The sequence below is a fragment of the Microtus ochrogaster genome, linkage group LG10, assembly GCF_000317375.1.
Source record: "Microtus ochrogaster isolate Prairie Vole_2 linkage group LG10, MicOch1.0, whole genome shotgun sequence".
In the NCBI taxonomy this organism is placed as follows: Eukaryota; Metazoa; Chordata; class Mammalia; order Rodentia; family Cricetidae; genus Microtus; species Microtus ochrogaster.
The window spans coordinates 9,034,444-9,052,545 of NC_022035.1; the positions used below are offsets into that span (position 1 = coordinate 9,034,444).

The window sequence follows — 18,102 nt, forward strand, 5'->3', positions numbered from 1 at the left end:
TCTTCAACCTATAATAACATGCAAAATACAGATTTTACCCCAAATATTTGTTCAGGGTTCAACAATGTTAATTTAAAATCTTGGTAATTTGTTGGCTATGGGACTTTTTAAATTACTATGGCAAAGATGTTTCCATTTTATTTAGCTGGTATACAAACCAATACAGGCCAATATACTTCCTTTTGTCTATGTAGATTTTTCTAGCAGAGGCCTCTCCTACCTCAAAGATGCTCATTTCTCACCCACTGTGATCTCTCTATGTATCTTAAACATAACTCATCCAAACACAGATACAAGGACACCGAAATAGACAGATTAACTTATGGCATGATGAATATGTATTCAATACAGTACTTCTCACAAAGAAGATGCCACTCAATGTAAAGTTGTTTTTTAAAGAAATCTTTTCTCCATTTTAGTATTAGATATCTTGAGTACATTTTAGTTAATTTTTTTTCAGAAATAAAAGTTTCAATTTTTGGCTATTTAATATCTAAGTTCAATATCAAATAGGAAGATAAGACAGAACAGCAACAAAAATATGGAGAAAAAGTTTCCCGCAGAATTCAAGAGGCAGTGATTAATACAGCAACAATGTTGATTTACTAGATTCTGAGCAAATACTTCCTTCTTCCAATTTCATGTGCTTTAACAATTTAGATAGTATGAAATAATACTTCTGCAAATTGAAGCCCTCTTTGGCCGCCTTCCTAAGCAGCAAATACAAAGTATAGGCCATGTTATTAGCACACGCACTCTTCATTGTAAAAGCCCCCACTCCCACCCCACCCCATCTCCTCCCATCTTATGAGAAACAAGACTGTGAAACCATGCTCTTAACTGCAGCCTCTTGCTGGGAACAGGAGAGATCAAACCTCAGGTTTGGCCTCCATAGCACAATGGTTTTCAGTGTGGTCAGGGTGAAGTCTAATTCAGAAGAGTCCTTCAAAGTCACATCTGTCCGTTTCGCTTTCTTGCGTATATCCCCAAGCAAGCACAGATGCCTGTAACGCTGAGAACCACGCCTAATAAGAGTGCAATTGCATCCCCAGCTTCTACTGCCTCAACACCAGGCAGAAGCAAGAGCAGTGAAGTAAACACTAAGATCAATTGTGTTGAAACTGAATTCATGATGTGGGGCTCTTGAGGGCTGAACTTTCCTAGAAATTAAACATGGAAACAAAAGAAGTGTTAAAAAGCCACAATGTTTGGAATGATGCTATACAAAGCGACTGTTTAAAAATGGAGTTTGTGAATCATTTCCGAGTTTGTCATTTTACAACGCTAAAGAAGTGTCCTTAAAGACAGTCATTTTAGATTAATCTCATGACAACCCCTGGCTCTGGCAATTCCAACAGGAAACGCATCAACTAAAGTGAAACTGGATGGCTGCCCATTATAAGGAAAAGAGAAAAAAAAAAGACACGTGACACTTGTAAATGTAAAACACCCTAACAAGTCAAAAATCACTTTTTAGCATGTCTCCTATGTAGAAAATTTAGACAAATCTGATAAAAGTCAAACAGCACAAAACATAAGTCTGTGAATTAATAAAACTTACCCAAACAAGGGTGTATATAAAATTCTATCCGAAGTGAAACAGTCCCTCCTTGGAGCTCCGGCTGCCGAGGCTAAGAGGTTACCAGCGACACTCCTATTACAGTGGAGAGCAGAATTTAAACATTATTTTAGAGAGGAAGCTACAGTCAGTGAGGAACGGGTGCAAGGGCAGAAACGGGTAATGAGCACAGAAAACACTCCAAACAGTTCGTGCAAAAACAGAGTACTAAATTTAAAGTTAGTTCCCCACACAGAGGACTCTACACGAAACCGAGCCGAGAAGCAAATTCTCCCCATAGTTCACATGAAGATCTGGAAAGGAATTGTTCGTTTGCCCAGGGATGTCTCAAATCTGCAGCGTTTTACAACTACACTCGGGTAATAAAACAGGGAATCCCCGGGAGCGGAGTTTGTACCCTACCTGACCGGAAAGCAGCCATTACAGGAATGGCGGGCAAGGCAGCGTCGCCAGACTACATTTCCCACAATCCCCGCTGCCTACTCCCGTCATGCATGGCTCTGATCGCTGGCTGGGGAACCAGACACCCGGGAGGAAAAGCCGCGAGCTGGGTGGCTTAACCCACAGCGTCCTTCTATTTTACTGTTAGTGAGAGGTTGAGTGCTTGTCCAAGAAAAGGCTTACTGAATTCCTTGTAAGACTCATGAAACGACAGCACTCGTTTTCTGCCCTTTACAGGATTCCTAGAAGCGTAAATATATCTTTTTTGGTACTCAGGAGGTAACTGGGAGAGGTAGCTGGGTAGAGCCATCTGTTTGGAATGCTTTCAAATCAGGGCCCTTCCAGCATATCTGCACCAGAAAAATCCCTATCCTCAATGGGATTTGCTAATAAAAGAGAAAAAGAGAGAAGGAGGGAGGGAAGGAGAGAGGGAGGGAGCCCAAATGGGGAATATGTTTAATCAGAAACTTTGGAAAATATTGAATCATTTTTGGTCTAAAACAAGTTTAGTAAATATGATTTCAGCCCTAAACCGGATCTTTTCTGAAATGAGTTTATGTCTCTCAGAATAGTCACTCTCAAATACCCCCCCCCCGCCGCCGCCAATATTTTAAGATGTCAAATTAGTACTTTAAGCATTATTAATTTGCACCTGCAAGCATTAGCTTTGGAAGATTCTTGAAGTCTGTTATCTGTGATGTCCTTATAAATGTTTCTAGTCTTCTGGCCCGAACACCTTCATACTTAGTGACAAACTGTCGCCTTCCAGTTGTTAATTAACGATGCCGAGTTAGAGATGACTGAGCTCCCATGGTAAAAACCATGCAGATAGAGAGGATACATTCAGGTCAGTGTTCTAACCAAGCATGTATTCTTGCGTTGTGGGACCCCCTTTCGAACTCAGTTGTATCTTCCTTTAGGCAGCAAAGATTTATACTTCTGGTTCCCGTTACACACCTGGCAGGTGCTTTAGGAACATTAATTAATAACAATCATTTGATTAAATAAATATGCCAAGATTTTGCAGGAGACCCAGAGGTGGCAAACACACTTAAAGCAAGGTGTCTGACAGGCTGATAGTGCTTTTTCCCTGAAGCTAATTAACAAATTCTTTCTAATTGCATTTGTCTTATGCTGCATTTGGCTGTGTAAACCTTTATTATCTTTTAGTTTTGGGATAGAACTCTCTATTTTTTGGCTTCCATATATGTCCTCCTATATTCCATTGTGCTCATTTAGGAGATTTTATTTTTCCTTACATGTTTCTTTCAACTAATGGAAGTCTGCAGACGAAAGTTAGAGCTGTACACACATTGTTTCTGAGTTTGCTAATGTTTCTTGACTAAGTTTTAAGTTTGATGAGTTTGTGAATTAAGTTATTATAGTCAGAAAGTAACTAATGACTTGGCCTGTCTGTGAAACAGTGGTGCAAATTTGGGTAGGGATGTATTTAGGTACAACTACAGTTTTAAAGGGAAGTGGCTGAAAGTTTTCTAATTAGTTTCCACTTTAGCAGGGAACTTGAGGCAAATTTTTGGTACATCACTACTTTCTGATTAGATGCCCTTCTGATTCTCTTTGCTTTTTTCCACTCTAACTGGTCTGTTTTTTTTTTAATGGTAATTTACCCTTTTACTTAAAAACTCCAGTTGGTTCCTCTTAGACAAAGGCCCAAGTTACTTGTCGAGACACAAAGTACACTCTGTTTGTCTCTGGTGATGTGCCACCATGCCTCTCCTCCTTCCATGCTGTTCACATGTAATGTTTGGCTCTTTTGTAAAGAAGCTAATTTGTTTCCCCCATTTTGCCCTTTCTGTTTTGTCTGCTGGTAATACTTTCCAACAGATTTGTCATAGTTCGTCTTTACATCAGTCAGGGCACAGAGCTGTGTTCAAGCTCCACTTCTATTTCTAATTATCTCACTGAAAACAAAACATAAAACTAAACAGAACCTCCCAATCTATTATGTAGGTAAACAAATGCACTCAAGTAAAAATTCCACGAAAGGTAGAGGCATTTTCATAATGCTCGTGACTAAGTTTTCAGCAATTTACCCTCTGTGGTATTTTGGCAACAAATAAATAAGGATATTACAATACCAGAATACTATTAATATCTAATCACCTTTTTTGGTTATTGTAACAAGTAAGAACTTTGTTTTTGTACTAATCCATGTAGGTGCTTACTCTGCTGTAATTTTTAATTTTCATTCAAAGTTGATTATCCTATATCTTTTCTATATAACCTTATTAATAATAACACTTCTGTATGGGTATGAGATCCAATAGAATCTAAAACAGGATCCTAAATGTAATGTTCTATACTTACTTTCTCTGCCCAGATTCTTAAAATATATTCATTGAGGTCACCTAGATCATTTCATTAAACATTTAGAGTGACAGAATCCAGAATTTAGTATTTCAGTTCAAGAAATCTAAGCTAATACCGTTCCCACTAAATAGAGAACACTGGTAGCCAGTGATAAGGACAAAGAATTCTGCATAAGCCACTTAGCTGTGGAAAGCAAATTTCCCAATCAGCTGTTACTAAGAAACAATATTAAAGAAGAAAGGAGAAGTGGTTTCTGCTTATTTTATAACCATTAGAAATGAGTCACTGATAGACCCTGAAGGGAAGGAGCCTCTGGGATCCATCAGAGGCGGCAGAATGTGCCTACGTGAGGATTTTGCAGTGAATCGTGGGTGTCAGGGAATTCATAAAACCAGACTTCCTTATTAGCAGTTGAGCCAAACCAAGTGAGTAGAAACATGTTGGTGAAATTTCATAATTAAAAAGAACTAACCTAGAGTTAGTCAGTATTTTTTCATTAATAATGGATATTTGTCACTGAGACCATTGTGTGAGGATAATTAATCATTAAAGTAACCAGAGAGGATTAAGTCACATTTTTAAAAGCTATACAGTTGATCAAAAGAAAACAAAATGCAATGAACCAACTGCAGGACTTGCTGAGTCTCAGTTTCTCTTGTAGTAGTAGTTTGTAGAGTCATATGTAAGCTAAGTAGTCATTCAGTATGTAGATTCAGGTATCATCTAGCGCCATCGAGGGTGTGGTCCTGTCTTAGCAATGAAATATGGTGATATGTGAATCAAGTTGTCAACATGACGCAATCAACATTCATCTGAGAACTGTACAGAGTAGGTTGTCTGTGGGCATGCCTCATCCTAACTGGATGAGAGATGAAAATATTCATCTTATTATTGATGAGGTTATAACTAATCTTCATGGGAATGGCAATGCAGATTTAAGGAAGTGGAATATGAAATGCCTTTATATAGTCACTGCCTATGTATTATTCTTAACAACAGAACAGAACTATTATTAGAGGTTTGTTTAATACAATGGTTTTGTACTATTTGGAATATGTCAGTCAGCTTTTAGTTGCTATAATGAAGTACTTAGAGCAGCTTACTTTATAAAGAGAACATATCCAATTATATCACAAATTTGTAGGTTTAAGGACGTAGAGATGGAATCTCAGTTCTGATGAGGACCCTCTCTCTTGGCTGTGTCATATGAAAGCAGAGGGGGAAAAACTGTGGATGAGCTCGTGCTCCTCAACGGGAAGGCAGAGAAAGAGACTGGAGTCCCACATTCCCTTCATTTGCTGGATGGTTTTATATGAGCATGGCACACAGTCAAGTGAACAGAGAGGAGATAGCCTCAATAGAAAGAAATGCCTCCATGAGACTTGACTGTAGGCAAGCCTATAGGACATTTTATTAATTAGTAACTGATGGTGGAGCCCATCGTGGGTGGTACCATCCTTGGGCTGATGGTCCTAGGTTTTATGAGAAAGCAGACTGAGCAAACTATGGAGTAAGCAGCTCTCCTATGGCCTCTTTATCAGTTCCTGCTTCCAGGTTCCTGCCCTGTGTGAGTTTCTGTCCTGACTGCTTTTGATGATGAACTGTTATATAGAACTGTTAGTGAAATAAACCCTTTCTTCCCCACATTTCATGGCTATGATATTTCACCACAGCAATAATAACCCTTACTGAGACTTTTTTTTTTCCGAGGAGATAGCCCCTACAAAAGGCCCAAATGTTCCAGTATCCTCCAAGCTCTTTGTTTACAATGGTTCCTTCACAGGCATAAGCTATATTTAAAATGTAGCATGCGGGAAGATTGTTTGACATTTCTCCTTAACAAGTTCTTTTATATATTTTTTTTAAATTTTCATTCTACATTCTAACCACGATTCCCCCTCCCACCACTCTTCCTGCCCTGTGGTTCCCCCCCCCCTCCCCTGCTCAAGGCCAGCCTGGTCTACAAGAGCTAGTTCTGGGACAGGCAGGCACCAAAGATACAGAGAAACCTTGTCTCAAAAATAAAAAAAAATGGAAATAGGTATTTTTATCGGGGTTTTGAGGTTTTTCTCTGTATAATAGTCTTAGCTAATCTTGGAACTCATTTTGTAGACCAAGCTAGCCTCAAGACTCATAGAGATTCACCTTCTTCTGCCTCCTGCGTGCTGGGATTAAAGACATGCACCACTACTGCCCAAAAAGGAAATGGGTTTTATTTTTTCATATAACATACCATGACCATGATTTCCCCTCTCCAATTCTCCCTACATCCTGTCTACCCCCCTAGTTACACAAGTCCACATAGCTTCTCTCTCTCTCTCATTAAAAAACAATCAGGAAGAAACAACAGAAATGCAAAATAGAAGAGAAAGAAACAAACCAGAATAGGACAAAATAAACAAAAAACTTATCAGAAAAAAAAGAACCAAAGAAAAAGCTCTAAAAATCAGACAGATTCAGAGACACATTCACACATACAGACATCCCATGAAAAACAAAATTCACCACCATAATATATAAGCAAAAGACCCATAAGATAGAAAAATGCCTAGCTAAAGCATCATGAGCCAAAAAAGCTCTATAAAAATACTATTGAGTTCATTTTTGTGTTGGCCATATACTGCTAGGCATGGGACCTGTCCTTAAGAGTTTTCTGTATCCAGTGAGAACTAATTTCTCCTTTGTGAGGAGTTGTCAATTGGAGATAGCTTTTGGGTTAAGGATAAGGTCATGCCTCCACTTGTCCCCTAAGCCTTGGGATGTCATCTGACTTAGTCCTTTGTAGGCCTTGTGCATGCTGCCACACTCTCTGTGAGTTCACGTGTACCAGCCCTGTGTTCAGAAATTCTTGTATCCTTTGTGTCCTCCGTTCCCACTGGGTTTACAATATTTCCACCTCTTCTTTTGCAACGTCTCCTGTGCTCTGAGGAGAGTGATTTGATGGAAACATAACATTTAGGATTGAGTGTCCAAGATTTGTTGCTCTTTGCACCTTGTTCAGTTATGGGTCTCTTTGTGTCATCTACTCCAGGAAGAAGCTTCTGTGAAGGTAACTGAGCCAGACGCTGTTCTATGAGTATCCTAGTAGAATGTCAGTAGGAGTTCATTTCAGTGCTCTCCTCCCTTAGAATGGCATAGTGTTTGGTTTTCTACTAGGTCGCTGCCCTATGTATTCTCATGTTCTTGGCCACCCAAGCAGTGGCAGGAATGGGTTCCATCTCATGAACTGGGCTATAAATCCGGTATCAGAGAGTAATTGTTTACTTTCACAATGTACCACCATTGCACCCGTTTGTTATACAAGCAGTCACCATTGTAGACCGAAGAGTTTGTAACTGGGATGGTGTGTATTTTTCTCCTGTAGTAATGTGCTGATTACCACCCAGGACCTTGAACACTAGTCAGTAGTGGGGAAGTCTCTCTCCTGTAGTAATATGCTGATTACCGCCCAGTACCATGAACACTAGTCAGTAGTGGGGAAGTCTCTAGATAGATAACAGTTCAACTTCCCTGTGTCCAATGAGTTACATAGATTTTCTTCAGCAACAGAATTTAACCATCAGTTTGGAGAAAAGCGCCACTAACCTTAACAATCACCTGCATTGTTTAGGGGTTACTGAGGGGCCTCTTTGGCCAAGAACTCAATTAGATGTCACCCATCGTAACACTGGAGGTTTCAATTGGTGGCAAGAAAATCTAGCTGAGGCTTTGTCTCCCCTGTTATTTGATGACAAATTTAGATTTCTCTTACACACATATCTATATCTATATACCTATGTATCTATAGATAGACATATATATATATATAGATATAGGTATATAGATAGATATAGATATGTGTGTATAGATAGATATAGATATGTGTGTATAGATAGATATAGATATGTGTGTGAGTCAATGTTAGCATTCACCTAATTTATTTTGAATAAAATTTGATAAATACATATAAATTGTTTTAAAAATTAAGTATGTTTAATTTTGATTTATACAAATTATTGTATTGATTATTAATACAATGAAACATGGATTGTGCTGTGTTTCCAATTCCTAACTATTATAAAAATTGCCATGTTTCTGTAGTATACAGAATTCATAAAGATGTAAAAACACTTTGGAAGCTTTTGCTGGAGCACCAGATCTATGACTAGTATCTGCAAGAATAGGAGGCTGTGAACAATTTAATGTGTGCAGCTCATAAAGAAATATTAATTCCTCAGTATAGACCAGGTGCTCATTATGATTAAGAGCTGGTAACCATGGAGACAGACAGCACGAAGTTTATAAAATTAAAAACATAAAAAAGAGAAAATGCAAATAGTACAGGAGAGTGAATCATGACCAAATGAGCTGAAGTCATATTATGTTAATTTAAAATGTTTCTGAGTCGTATCAGTTATGCTAAAAGACTTGCTTCCTTGAAAACCAGTTTTACTCAAGGAAGTTGTCATATTTTCTGTTAGTAAACTTCTGTGTTTCAGAGGTAGACTAGATGATATCAATAAAAAGATAGCAGCTGGTACCATATAAAGAAAGTCCCATGCAGCACTGTTCAGTTTCATTTGTACTCATTGTAAAGCATCTTAAACTCTCACTTCTCAGGAGAGTCAAAATGAGTAGTTGCCTTCCATTTGACAGTCTGCAGAAGGCTGTGCCTTTGAGATCCTACCTGTGGACACTAGGGAGTGTAAAGAGAAGGTGGTGTACACGGTAGGAATAGGGAGGAGATTCTTTCATCTGCTCGCTAAGACCCTTGGTAGGATAGTCTATCTGCCTCTATTCAACAGGCATTAACTAAATTTATAGCCAACAGCATAGGCCACAGGGAAGAATGACAGAGTCTATTCAAGGTATCCACAATTAGTGTATTCTGAGATCATTTGCATTATAGTTGTAAGGGAAGCTCATTTATAACAAATTCTCCAAGGGGTTTTTACATCCATGTGGTATTTGAAATTTGGTCATTGAGGAAAACCAGTTTACCCAGGGAGATTAGGAAGTAGATACCTAGAAACAACTGAATAATGCTGATTAGCTTAACTATATTTTTTTTTTATAAGGCCCAAGTAGTTGTTAATCATCTTACTCTGAGGACTGCGTTTTTAGTTGAGGAAGTAGCAAATACAAGTGCTTCATTCTGATTTGTCCAGGTATCAAATGGCATTTTCCTGTTTTCATTCTTAGACTTTTCTCTATAATGATTGTGTTTTATAAGTCTGAAGCCATTCTGATGCTTTCCATCATTAGAGCCAATTCTTCAGGAAAACCAAGAGTTTAGCACTGAAATGGGCTCCAAACAAATGGGCAACATCTTCATCCATTAGAAATAACAGTGATTGCCTGGGTGTGGCAGTTCATGCCTATAACACTAGCTCTTAGGAGACTGAGATAAATTTGGGTAACAGAGCAAGACCTTGCCTCACAGAAACAAACGATAAAAACAAAGTAGCAATACTGCTTAATATTTTGCATGGTTATTTATTATGATAATCTCTTATCAGACATACATAGGGAACGTTAACTGCAATTCAATAGAAGTGATGGAGAGGTGTCATGCAGAGTCCAAATAGACACCTTTCTTGTGAGAGTGCTAAGCACATACTGAATTTAGAAGGCCCTGGGCCTAGTTTCAGTAAACATTTCCCTCTCAGCAGGATTTTGGAAGGAGCTGGATAACCTGGAGTGCTGGCATTCTAAACTACTGGCTGAGGGCCCATCCATATGCTTTGAAACTGAGATCAGCAAGTAGCAAGATAGTTATCCTATTATGAAAATCAAGGAGCTCTAACAAGTGTTCTTGTCACACAGCTAGTGGCAGATAAAGTAGTTCTTGGGCCCATAAATGTTTACTAAATTGCTACTGAATATCTTTAGCTTCTAAGATGTTAAAATTTTAGTCACTATAAAGCTCGATTTGAATTAACTGTGTGACATAGCTTTAAAAGCAGTGAGTGTAATTCCTGGCTTTAGTAATAAGATCTGTAATACTAGAACAGGGAAATAATGTTTGGGCTGTTCTTCCTAGACCATACTATGCCCAACAGTATGGTGGGTTCTCCATGTTAATACCAACATTAAAAAACTAGATATTAACTGGGAATGTGATGCAACTCAAGGTCTTAATACAGACATATTAGGAAAATGACCAGAAAGAAATAAGAATACTCAGTGAGATCATCTGTGTCTCTGTCCATAGGAATCATGGTCCCAAAGGAGAAAATTGGATTTGTTATAGATAACTTTTATTCATTGCTAAAAACAATATGTGTGTTTTAATTCAAAGAAAATATAAATAATTCTGAGTCTAACATAGAATTGGTTGTCATGGTGAGTCACAGTGAATTGATCGGTCAGAAAGTTTGATTGATGAACATGTGACTAAGATGTAAAACGATTCAGACCTTAACAAGGTTTTTGAAATAGATGTTCTAGTTAATTTCTCTGGACCAGATGTTCCCTGATTGTCTTACCAGTTTCTCTCTCCCATTTTCAAGTCCTGAGCCTGTTTTTTCATTACAAAGTATTATTTCTGTTGATATGGTGATTGATGCATGTTTATAATTCCGGAACTGGGGAAACTAAAGTGGGAAGATTTTTATCATTATTATTTATTTATTTATTAAAGATTTCTGTCTCCTCCCCACCACCGCCTCGCATTTTCCACTCCCTCCCCCAATCAACTCCCCCTCTCTCATCAGCTCGAAGAGCAGTCAGGGTTCCCTGCCCTGTGGGGAGTCCAAGGACCTCCCACCTCCATACAGGTCTAGGAACATGAACATCCAAACAGCCTAGGCTCCCACAAAGCCAGTATGTGCAGTAGGATCAAAACCCAGTGCCATTGTTCTTGAGTTCTCAGTAGTCCTCATTGTCTGCTATGATCAGCGAGTCCGGTTTTTTCCCATGCTTTTTCAGACCCAGTCCAGCTGGCCTTGGTGAGCTCCCAATAGATCAGCCCCATTGTCTCAGTGTGTGGGTGTACCCCTCGGGGTCCTGAGTTCCTTGCTCGTGCTCTCTCTCCTTCTGCTCCTGATTTGGACCTAGGGATTACAGTCCGGGGCTCCAATGTGGGTCTCTGTCTCTGTCTCCTTTCATCGCCTGATGAAGGAGGTGTGGGAAGATTTTTTTCTTCAGTGGTGAGGATGGAACCTAATCTCTTGAACATGCTAAGTTTTACCCTCACTACACCCTTTAGCTATACCACTGAACTACCTTCAGCCCAATTTTTATTTCAAATTATGAAAATGACTTTCTTCTCTATCTTTGAAGAGAATTTTTTGTTAATATTTTTTTTTTTTTTTGGTTTTTCGAGACAGGGTTTCTCTGTGGTTTTGGAGCCTGTCCTGGAACTAGCTCTTGTAGACCAGGCTGGTCTCGAACTCACAGAGATCCGCCTGCCTCTGCCTCCCGAGTGCTGGGATTAAAGGCGTGCGCCACCACCGCCCGGCTTTTTGTTAATATTTTTATATATACTAATAGGATTCATATATTATACATAGCGTATATGATTGTTTCTTTTATAAACTAGAATGGAGACTTAGGTGAATAGATAAATATCCTGTGTTTTGTTTAGACTCCTGAACACCCTATAATCTGAGGAACCAAACATAAGCTTGATTATGCTTTAGAATATAGAAAGTCCTAAAATTTGATTTTGGAAAATATTTATTCATTTTATCTGTATGTTTGTATATGTCTGGGTGTGTATATATGCACCACTTCCTAGTAAGCACCCTCAGAAGTCAGAAGAGGGCTTCTTATCTCCCGGAACTGGAGTTAGAGATGGTTGCGAGCTGTCATGTGGGTGCAGAGAATCTTTCCCAAGTTTTCAACAACTGCAGCAAGTTCTCCCAAGTGTTGGGCTGCATCCCCAGGCCCCAAATGGAATTCTTATGGACACTCACAAAACTTTGTGGGCAGCTAATAAAAAAGTGATTTAAACAGCCTAGTGACTAGCAAGATAGTCAAATTTCTAGATAGTAAGATTTTAGACCACTATAGATTTTTTTTATCGTTCTGTTTTCTAAATTTTAGATTGTGCTTCTCTAGGAAGTGGGGTGGTTTGATTTTTAATCATTCTGAATGATTAAATTCCTTGTTCCCCAAAATATGTTTGACTTCTAGTAAGGTGAACATCCAAACAGCCTAGGCTCCCACAAAGCCAATACGTGCAGTAGGATTGATATGAGTAGGATATGAGTATCAAAACGTATCTAGTGCTTTTCATGCAATCCAGCTTGCTTGGCTACTAAAGGAATCAAAATCTGAAGGAGCACAAACCCGGAGACACAACCCAGATCCAGCTAGAGGTCAAGTTCTTTGGTAAATTCTGACTCAGCTCTAGAGCCTGAAAACAAACAGAAGAGTCTGTTTTACATTTGTGTCTTTCTGTTTTCTCTTACGGGTAGAGTCCTGCTATTTAGTTTTAGGAAATGACTGTTAACTTAGTGATTTATCTGTATGTGAGAAAAATTTTGCTTAAAGGAAACAAGACTCATTTTTGTTGATAAACCTCCCTTCCCCCTCTATTTCTAAAAATATGTAAAAATTATATTTTTTTATCACATTTTCCTGTTTTTTCTTGATTTATCCGGTAATTTTATTTGTGTTTTCTTTATCTAGTCTCAAAAGAAGGTAAGGCCTCAGTCAGGTGAGTAAAGCTACTCAAAATGTTATTACCAAAACAGTATGCAAAGCAAACACATGACCGCAAAAAGACAAAAAAAATACCCAAAGCTATGATCATTTTACACTCCATGGACTGAGAAGTACATGGGATAAATGACTGATTCCATGGCAACCTTTCATCAACTTTCAGAGGAGCCTCTATGAGATTAGAACATGAAGCACAGTTACTGTTGTATTCATTCTTTGTCTTTTGACCAGAAAAAGACATACTAGATCTTTACAAGTCAAGCAAAATACATTTCCCATATCTCTGAGTCATGGTGATCTATTGCAGACAAATTGCTTTTATTATCCTTTTATGCTCTTTCAAATAGAATTTCATCTAGAAATTGTAATTACTACTTTTATAGTTGGTCATTAAAATCATCTTTTTTTTGTTAAGCACTCAAAATTGATCAGGATAAATTATATGAATTAAATAAAACTTAATCCTGATGCATTATTTCCTAACATTTTCTTTTTACAGTTACATAGAATTGCAGTCAGTTAGAGGTGGGTTATGCTGTATCATCTTCATTAAATAGTTTCTTGTCTTTAATGGAACACTCAAAGTGTTACCAGGATTGGCAGAGGGGAAGTCAGCAAAGCTACCACGATAATTCCCACATTTATTGAGTTGGGCTTTAGATTAGAAATAAAACTAACTCTGAGATGAAGAGTTTTGTAAGAAGGTTTTATTTTTCTTTACTTTTTTCTTTTTTTTGAGAAGAGCTCTCTATAATTTACACTTAATAAAATGAGGAAATGTAGTTTGATTAGAAGAAAAAGATGATTAACAATACAGCTCTGGTGATTTGATTAAGAATGGTACCCATACTCTTACATATGTGAATGCTTAGTCATCAGAGAGTAGCACTATTGAAGAATGTTTAGAAGGATTGGGAGGTGTTGTTTTGTTGGAGGAAGTGTGTTACCAGAGGGTAACAGAGTGGGAAGAGGGGATCTCTGTGACCATAAGAGCCAGCAAAGTAATGATTCATGAAAGGTAGGAAGACAGTGCTATTCCTCATGACTAAGTTGACTAAGTAGGTGGTATTAGTTTAAACTTCAGGAATTTGACCTCAAATAGTTTATTTTAGGCATATGCATGCCCATCACAGTTTAATGAAAACTTTTCTGGTGATAATTAACTCAATCTTGTGTGTACAATAAAGCACAAAGTAAGCTAAGTAAAGGGGACTATTTTAAAATTCTGTGAAGTACATGTGACACCTACCATAAAGATTGGTTCCGTAGATGACTACATGTGATGCCTTCAATAACGTTAGGTTTTAGAGATTAAGAGAAACAAGCTCACGATCAGGATCCGTAGGAGAATCTGGTGTGTTCTTGGCTACACAAATAGCATTCAGGTCACATCTGCTCCCAAACGTCTGGGTGAATAACAGGTTATGCCTCCCTTCTTTGAAAAAGCACCTCAACATGTTTAACATTCCTGGTTCCCCTAGTGCTTCTGTGAACATGAAAAACTCTATGCCCCATACATAGATGGGCTTAGAGGTTTCAAAAGCTCACACCAGGCTTAGTGTTTCTCTCTGCCTGATGTCTATAGATCAAGATTTAGCTCACAGCTACTTCGCCAGTACTAAGCCGTCCTGCCTGTTGCCACACTTCTCACCATGATGAAAATGGACTCACCTCTGAAACTGTAAACAAGCCCTCAATTACGTGCTTTCTTTTTATAAAAATGGTTTTGGCCATGGTGTCTCTTTAGATCAATAAAGCAGTGACTAAGACAGAAGCTGGTGCCAGGAGTTGGGTATTGCTCTGGCAGGACTGACTATTCTGCTTTTTGGTGGAAGGTAGACCTGTGGTCTAGAAAAACATGAATGTTTTTACTGGAGTTTAATGATCCATCCTAGTAGGAACGAGAACAATGGTATGGAAGGTAATGTGTACAAGGGGGAAACCATCATAAACTTCGGGGGTAAGAATAATAGCAAGCAGCCTAGAAACCACTCTTGAGATATTATAGCAAAGAATATGGCTGCTTTTTGCACTTGTCCTGAATATCTGCCCTAGGATAAATTAAAGAGTTTTTGTTTAATGACATAGACAAGGATTTCAAGACAACCTAATACTGACTGTGTCATGTGGTTATTAGTAATCACTGCTATATAGATCTGTAATGGAAAGGAATAAGCTGGACAAGAGAAGTACAAAATGTACAGTTTGAGAAGGAAAGGAGAATAAGGAAAAGTAACACCAGAAATTGTAATGGTGCTAAGTCCAGTGTTCAAGGAGATAAAAGTTTAAAGAAAATCTTGATGCTAAGTGGAATAAAGGGAGTGGAGACCTTAGGATAAGATCCCATCCAGGTAAGATTCCAATTTACGAAAGTGGATTAAAGGAAAACTTAAGTAGTGAAGGAAACCATCACCAATAGAACTGGTACAAACTCGACTGAAGGAGGAAATCAAGCTCTAGCCCCAACATGTAGCAGAACTGGGCAATTTCAATCAAGTGATTCTCGTTTTAGATACCAAGGATACAAGGAAGGTGTTGTGGATTTTCCCTTCTTGGCTAAGAATAGCTGCTGAGGCCAGGCCTGTGTCAGAGGTGTTAGGGGAACTGCAGGTATCCATGCAGGAAGTGACTGTCAGGAGATGACTAATAAAAACTTGGTTCAGTTCTATTTCATCAACTTGGATCAGACACCAGGGAGTCTCTTGCCAGAAAGTTAATTGTCAGCAAATTTAAAGCAGTACAGTTTAGGAAGAAGTCTCCAGGCAATGATCATTCCAATTCCAGGTATGCAATAAAGCTTAACATGTGCACCTATGACTTCAAGCTCTACTATAGAGCTATAGTAATAAAAACAGGTCGGACTGGCATAAAAAAAGACACACGGACCAATAGAATTCAATGGAAGACTCTGACATTAATCCACACACCTGCGAATATGTGATCTTTGACAAAGAAGCCAAAATAGTACAATGGAAAAAGAAAAGCATCTTTAGCAAGTGGTGCTGTTATAACTGTTATATGTCAACATGTAGAAGATCGCAAATAGATCCATATCTATCCCCAAGCAAAAAACTCAAGCACAAATGGATTAAATACTTCAACGTAAATCCAGTTACATTGAACATGGTAGAAGAGGAAGTGGGAGGTAGCCTTGAATTCATTGACACAGGAGACCACTTTCTAAATATAGCACTAGTAGCATGGACACTGAGATCGACACTAAATGGGACCTACTGAAATCAAGAAGCTTTTGTTAGGTAAAGGACACAGTCAATAAGACAAAACAACAGCCTACAGTAACTGCAGAGGTCAGGGAACCCACATAAAAGGGGGTGAAGGAGCTCTAGAAATGGGAATAGTTGGACACAGGCACTATGAAGAGGGGCATGGGAAAAATGGATAAGACTTCATTAGGGAAAGGGTAAAGGAGGTAAATAGATGGAGAAGAGATAGATAACACTAAGAACTTTTGTAAATATAGGGTAACATTTTATAAACCTACTTAATAAAGTCTCTACTATCTTGACTGCCTAAACATGAGCTGGACAAAGATGACATCAATACATGCACCCAAGTGGATGTGGAAGAGTCCACAAGGTTTCAGCCCTACACAAAGAACTCCAGGCAACTGTGAGCTGGAGTAAAAGTAGTGAATTTGAGAGGGAATGAGCAGGACCTGGGAAGAGTTGGAGTAAAAAGTGCAAACGTGAAAATTATGCAAATATTGTCCTTATACATGAAATTCTCAAAAATTAAAAAGGTGGATAAACAAAGGGCTTATTTATTTATTAAGAATAAGACTTCATACTCAAACAATATTGTCCTTTTTTTGTCGATCTTGCATTTGGTAAGATATCTCCATAAGCATATTGATCAGAAAGGGCACTTTTACTCACAAAGATCAATATTTGTGACTGATGCAGGGAAGCCTCCTCCAAGCATAACTTATTGTAAGGTAGTTTAAAATCCCTTAGCAAGGCAGTAGAAACTGCAGAATATACAGACACCTAACTGTGAGTCTTAAGGTGACAACCTACATTTTTAACAAATACTCTGTTGCTTAGGATAGAGCCAATAGTCTCATAGACTTCCCCAAGCATTCTGAACACCAATGCTGTCCTGAATTGGGGTAGACAGCATTCAATGGCCTGGCCACAAAGCATTGTAAGCCACCACTTGACTGGTAGTTTTATTGCAGTTTGCTACCTTGACTCCCATTTTTGTATTTCTGTGACCTAAATTTTACTAATTTACTAGGAACTTTAATAGGGGAAGTAACATCTAAAAATTTTCCTATATACTTTTTGATACTCTTCCTCTGTATAACACATCAAAGCTATTTGTTCTTCTCTATCCTGCCATTCTGCACAGGAGAAACACTCAAACCAAGCAATATTAGATCCACTGGAAGTGGCCTGCTTACTTCTTCACATTCATATTGGAGGGTCTCCTCTATAGACTCTTTTCTGCTCTCCTAACTTAGGGAAAACTATCCTTGCCTTGGGTTCCTGGTGCTTGGGCCTCACATCTTTGATAATCATAAAATCCCTTGTTATACTCCCACAGGTCACTCCAGACAGAAGGATCTTCTCGAATAGAAACTGGGTTTTATTTATACTTTAATTTTTCTGAAAGGTGGTTGTGAGGCACACCATTAAAACCAGTAGTAGGGAGGTAGAGGCAAGTGGATACCTGGAAGTTTAAAGCCAGCCAGCCAAGACTATAAAACTAGTTCCAGGACAGTCAAGGCTACACAGAGAAACACTGCCTCAAAAAGAAAAAGTTTTTATTTGAGACAGTCAGTTTTACTGTCACTCCCTGATGCTGTGACAAATACCCTGACTAAAAAACAGCTTAGAGGAAGAAATGGCTTATTTCTTTTTACCAGTTGCAGCCCATCCTCAAGGGATGTCAGGACAAGAACTCAAGCAGAAACAAACTACAGAGGAATGCTGCTTGTGGACCCTAGCTTCTTCATGGGCTGATGCTTAGCTGGCTTGCTTATTGTAGCCCATCTTTCTTTTCCTAGGAGATGATGCTACCCAAAGTGGGTTAGGCCCTTCCACCTCAATTAAAGAAATCCTTTACATACACACTCACTA

General features: G+C 38.5%; 1 protein-coding gene across 1 annotated transcript; it reads right to left on the reverse strand.

Moving 5' to 3' along the window:
* Positions 1-399: 399 nt before the first annotated feature.
* Smim30 (small integral membrane protein 30) lies at positions 400-2,019 on the reverse strand. Its single transcript, XM_026787557.1, has 3 exons — positions 1,982-2,019; positions 1,562-1,654; positions 400-1,160 (listed from the first exon to the last, which is right to left on the reverse strand). The coding sequence occupies exon 3, from the start codon at positions 1,129-1,131 to the stop codon at positions 952-954; it is 180 nt and encodes a 59-aa protein (XP_026643358.1). The 5' UTR covers positions 1,132-1,160; positions 1,562-1,654; positions 1,982-2,019; the 3' UTR covers positions 400-951.
* Positions 2,020-18,102: the final 16,083 nt, after the last annotated feature.

Coding starts and splice junctions, on each gene's coding strand:
- Smim30 (XM_026787557.1), bottom strand. CDS start 1,131: ATGAATTCAGTTTCAACACAATTGATCTTAGTGTTTACTTCACTGCTC.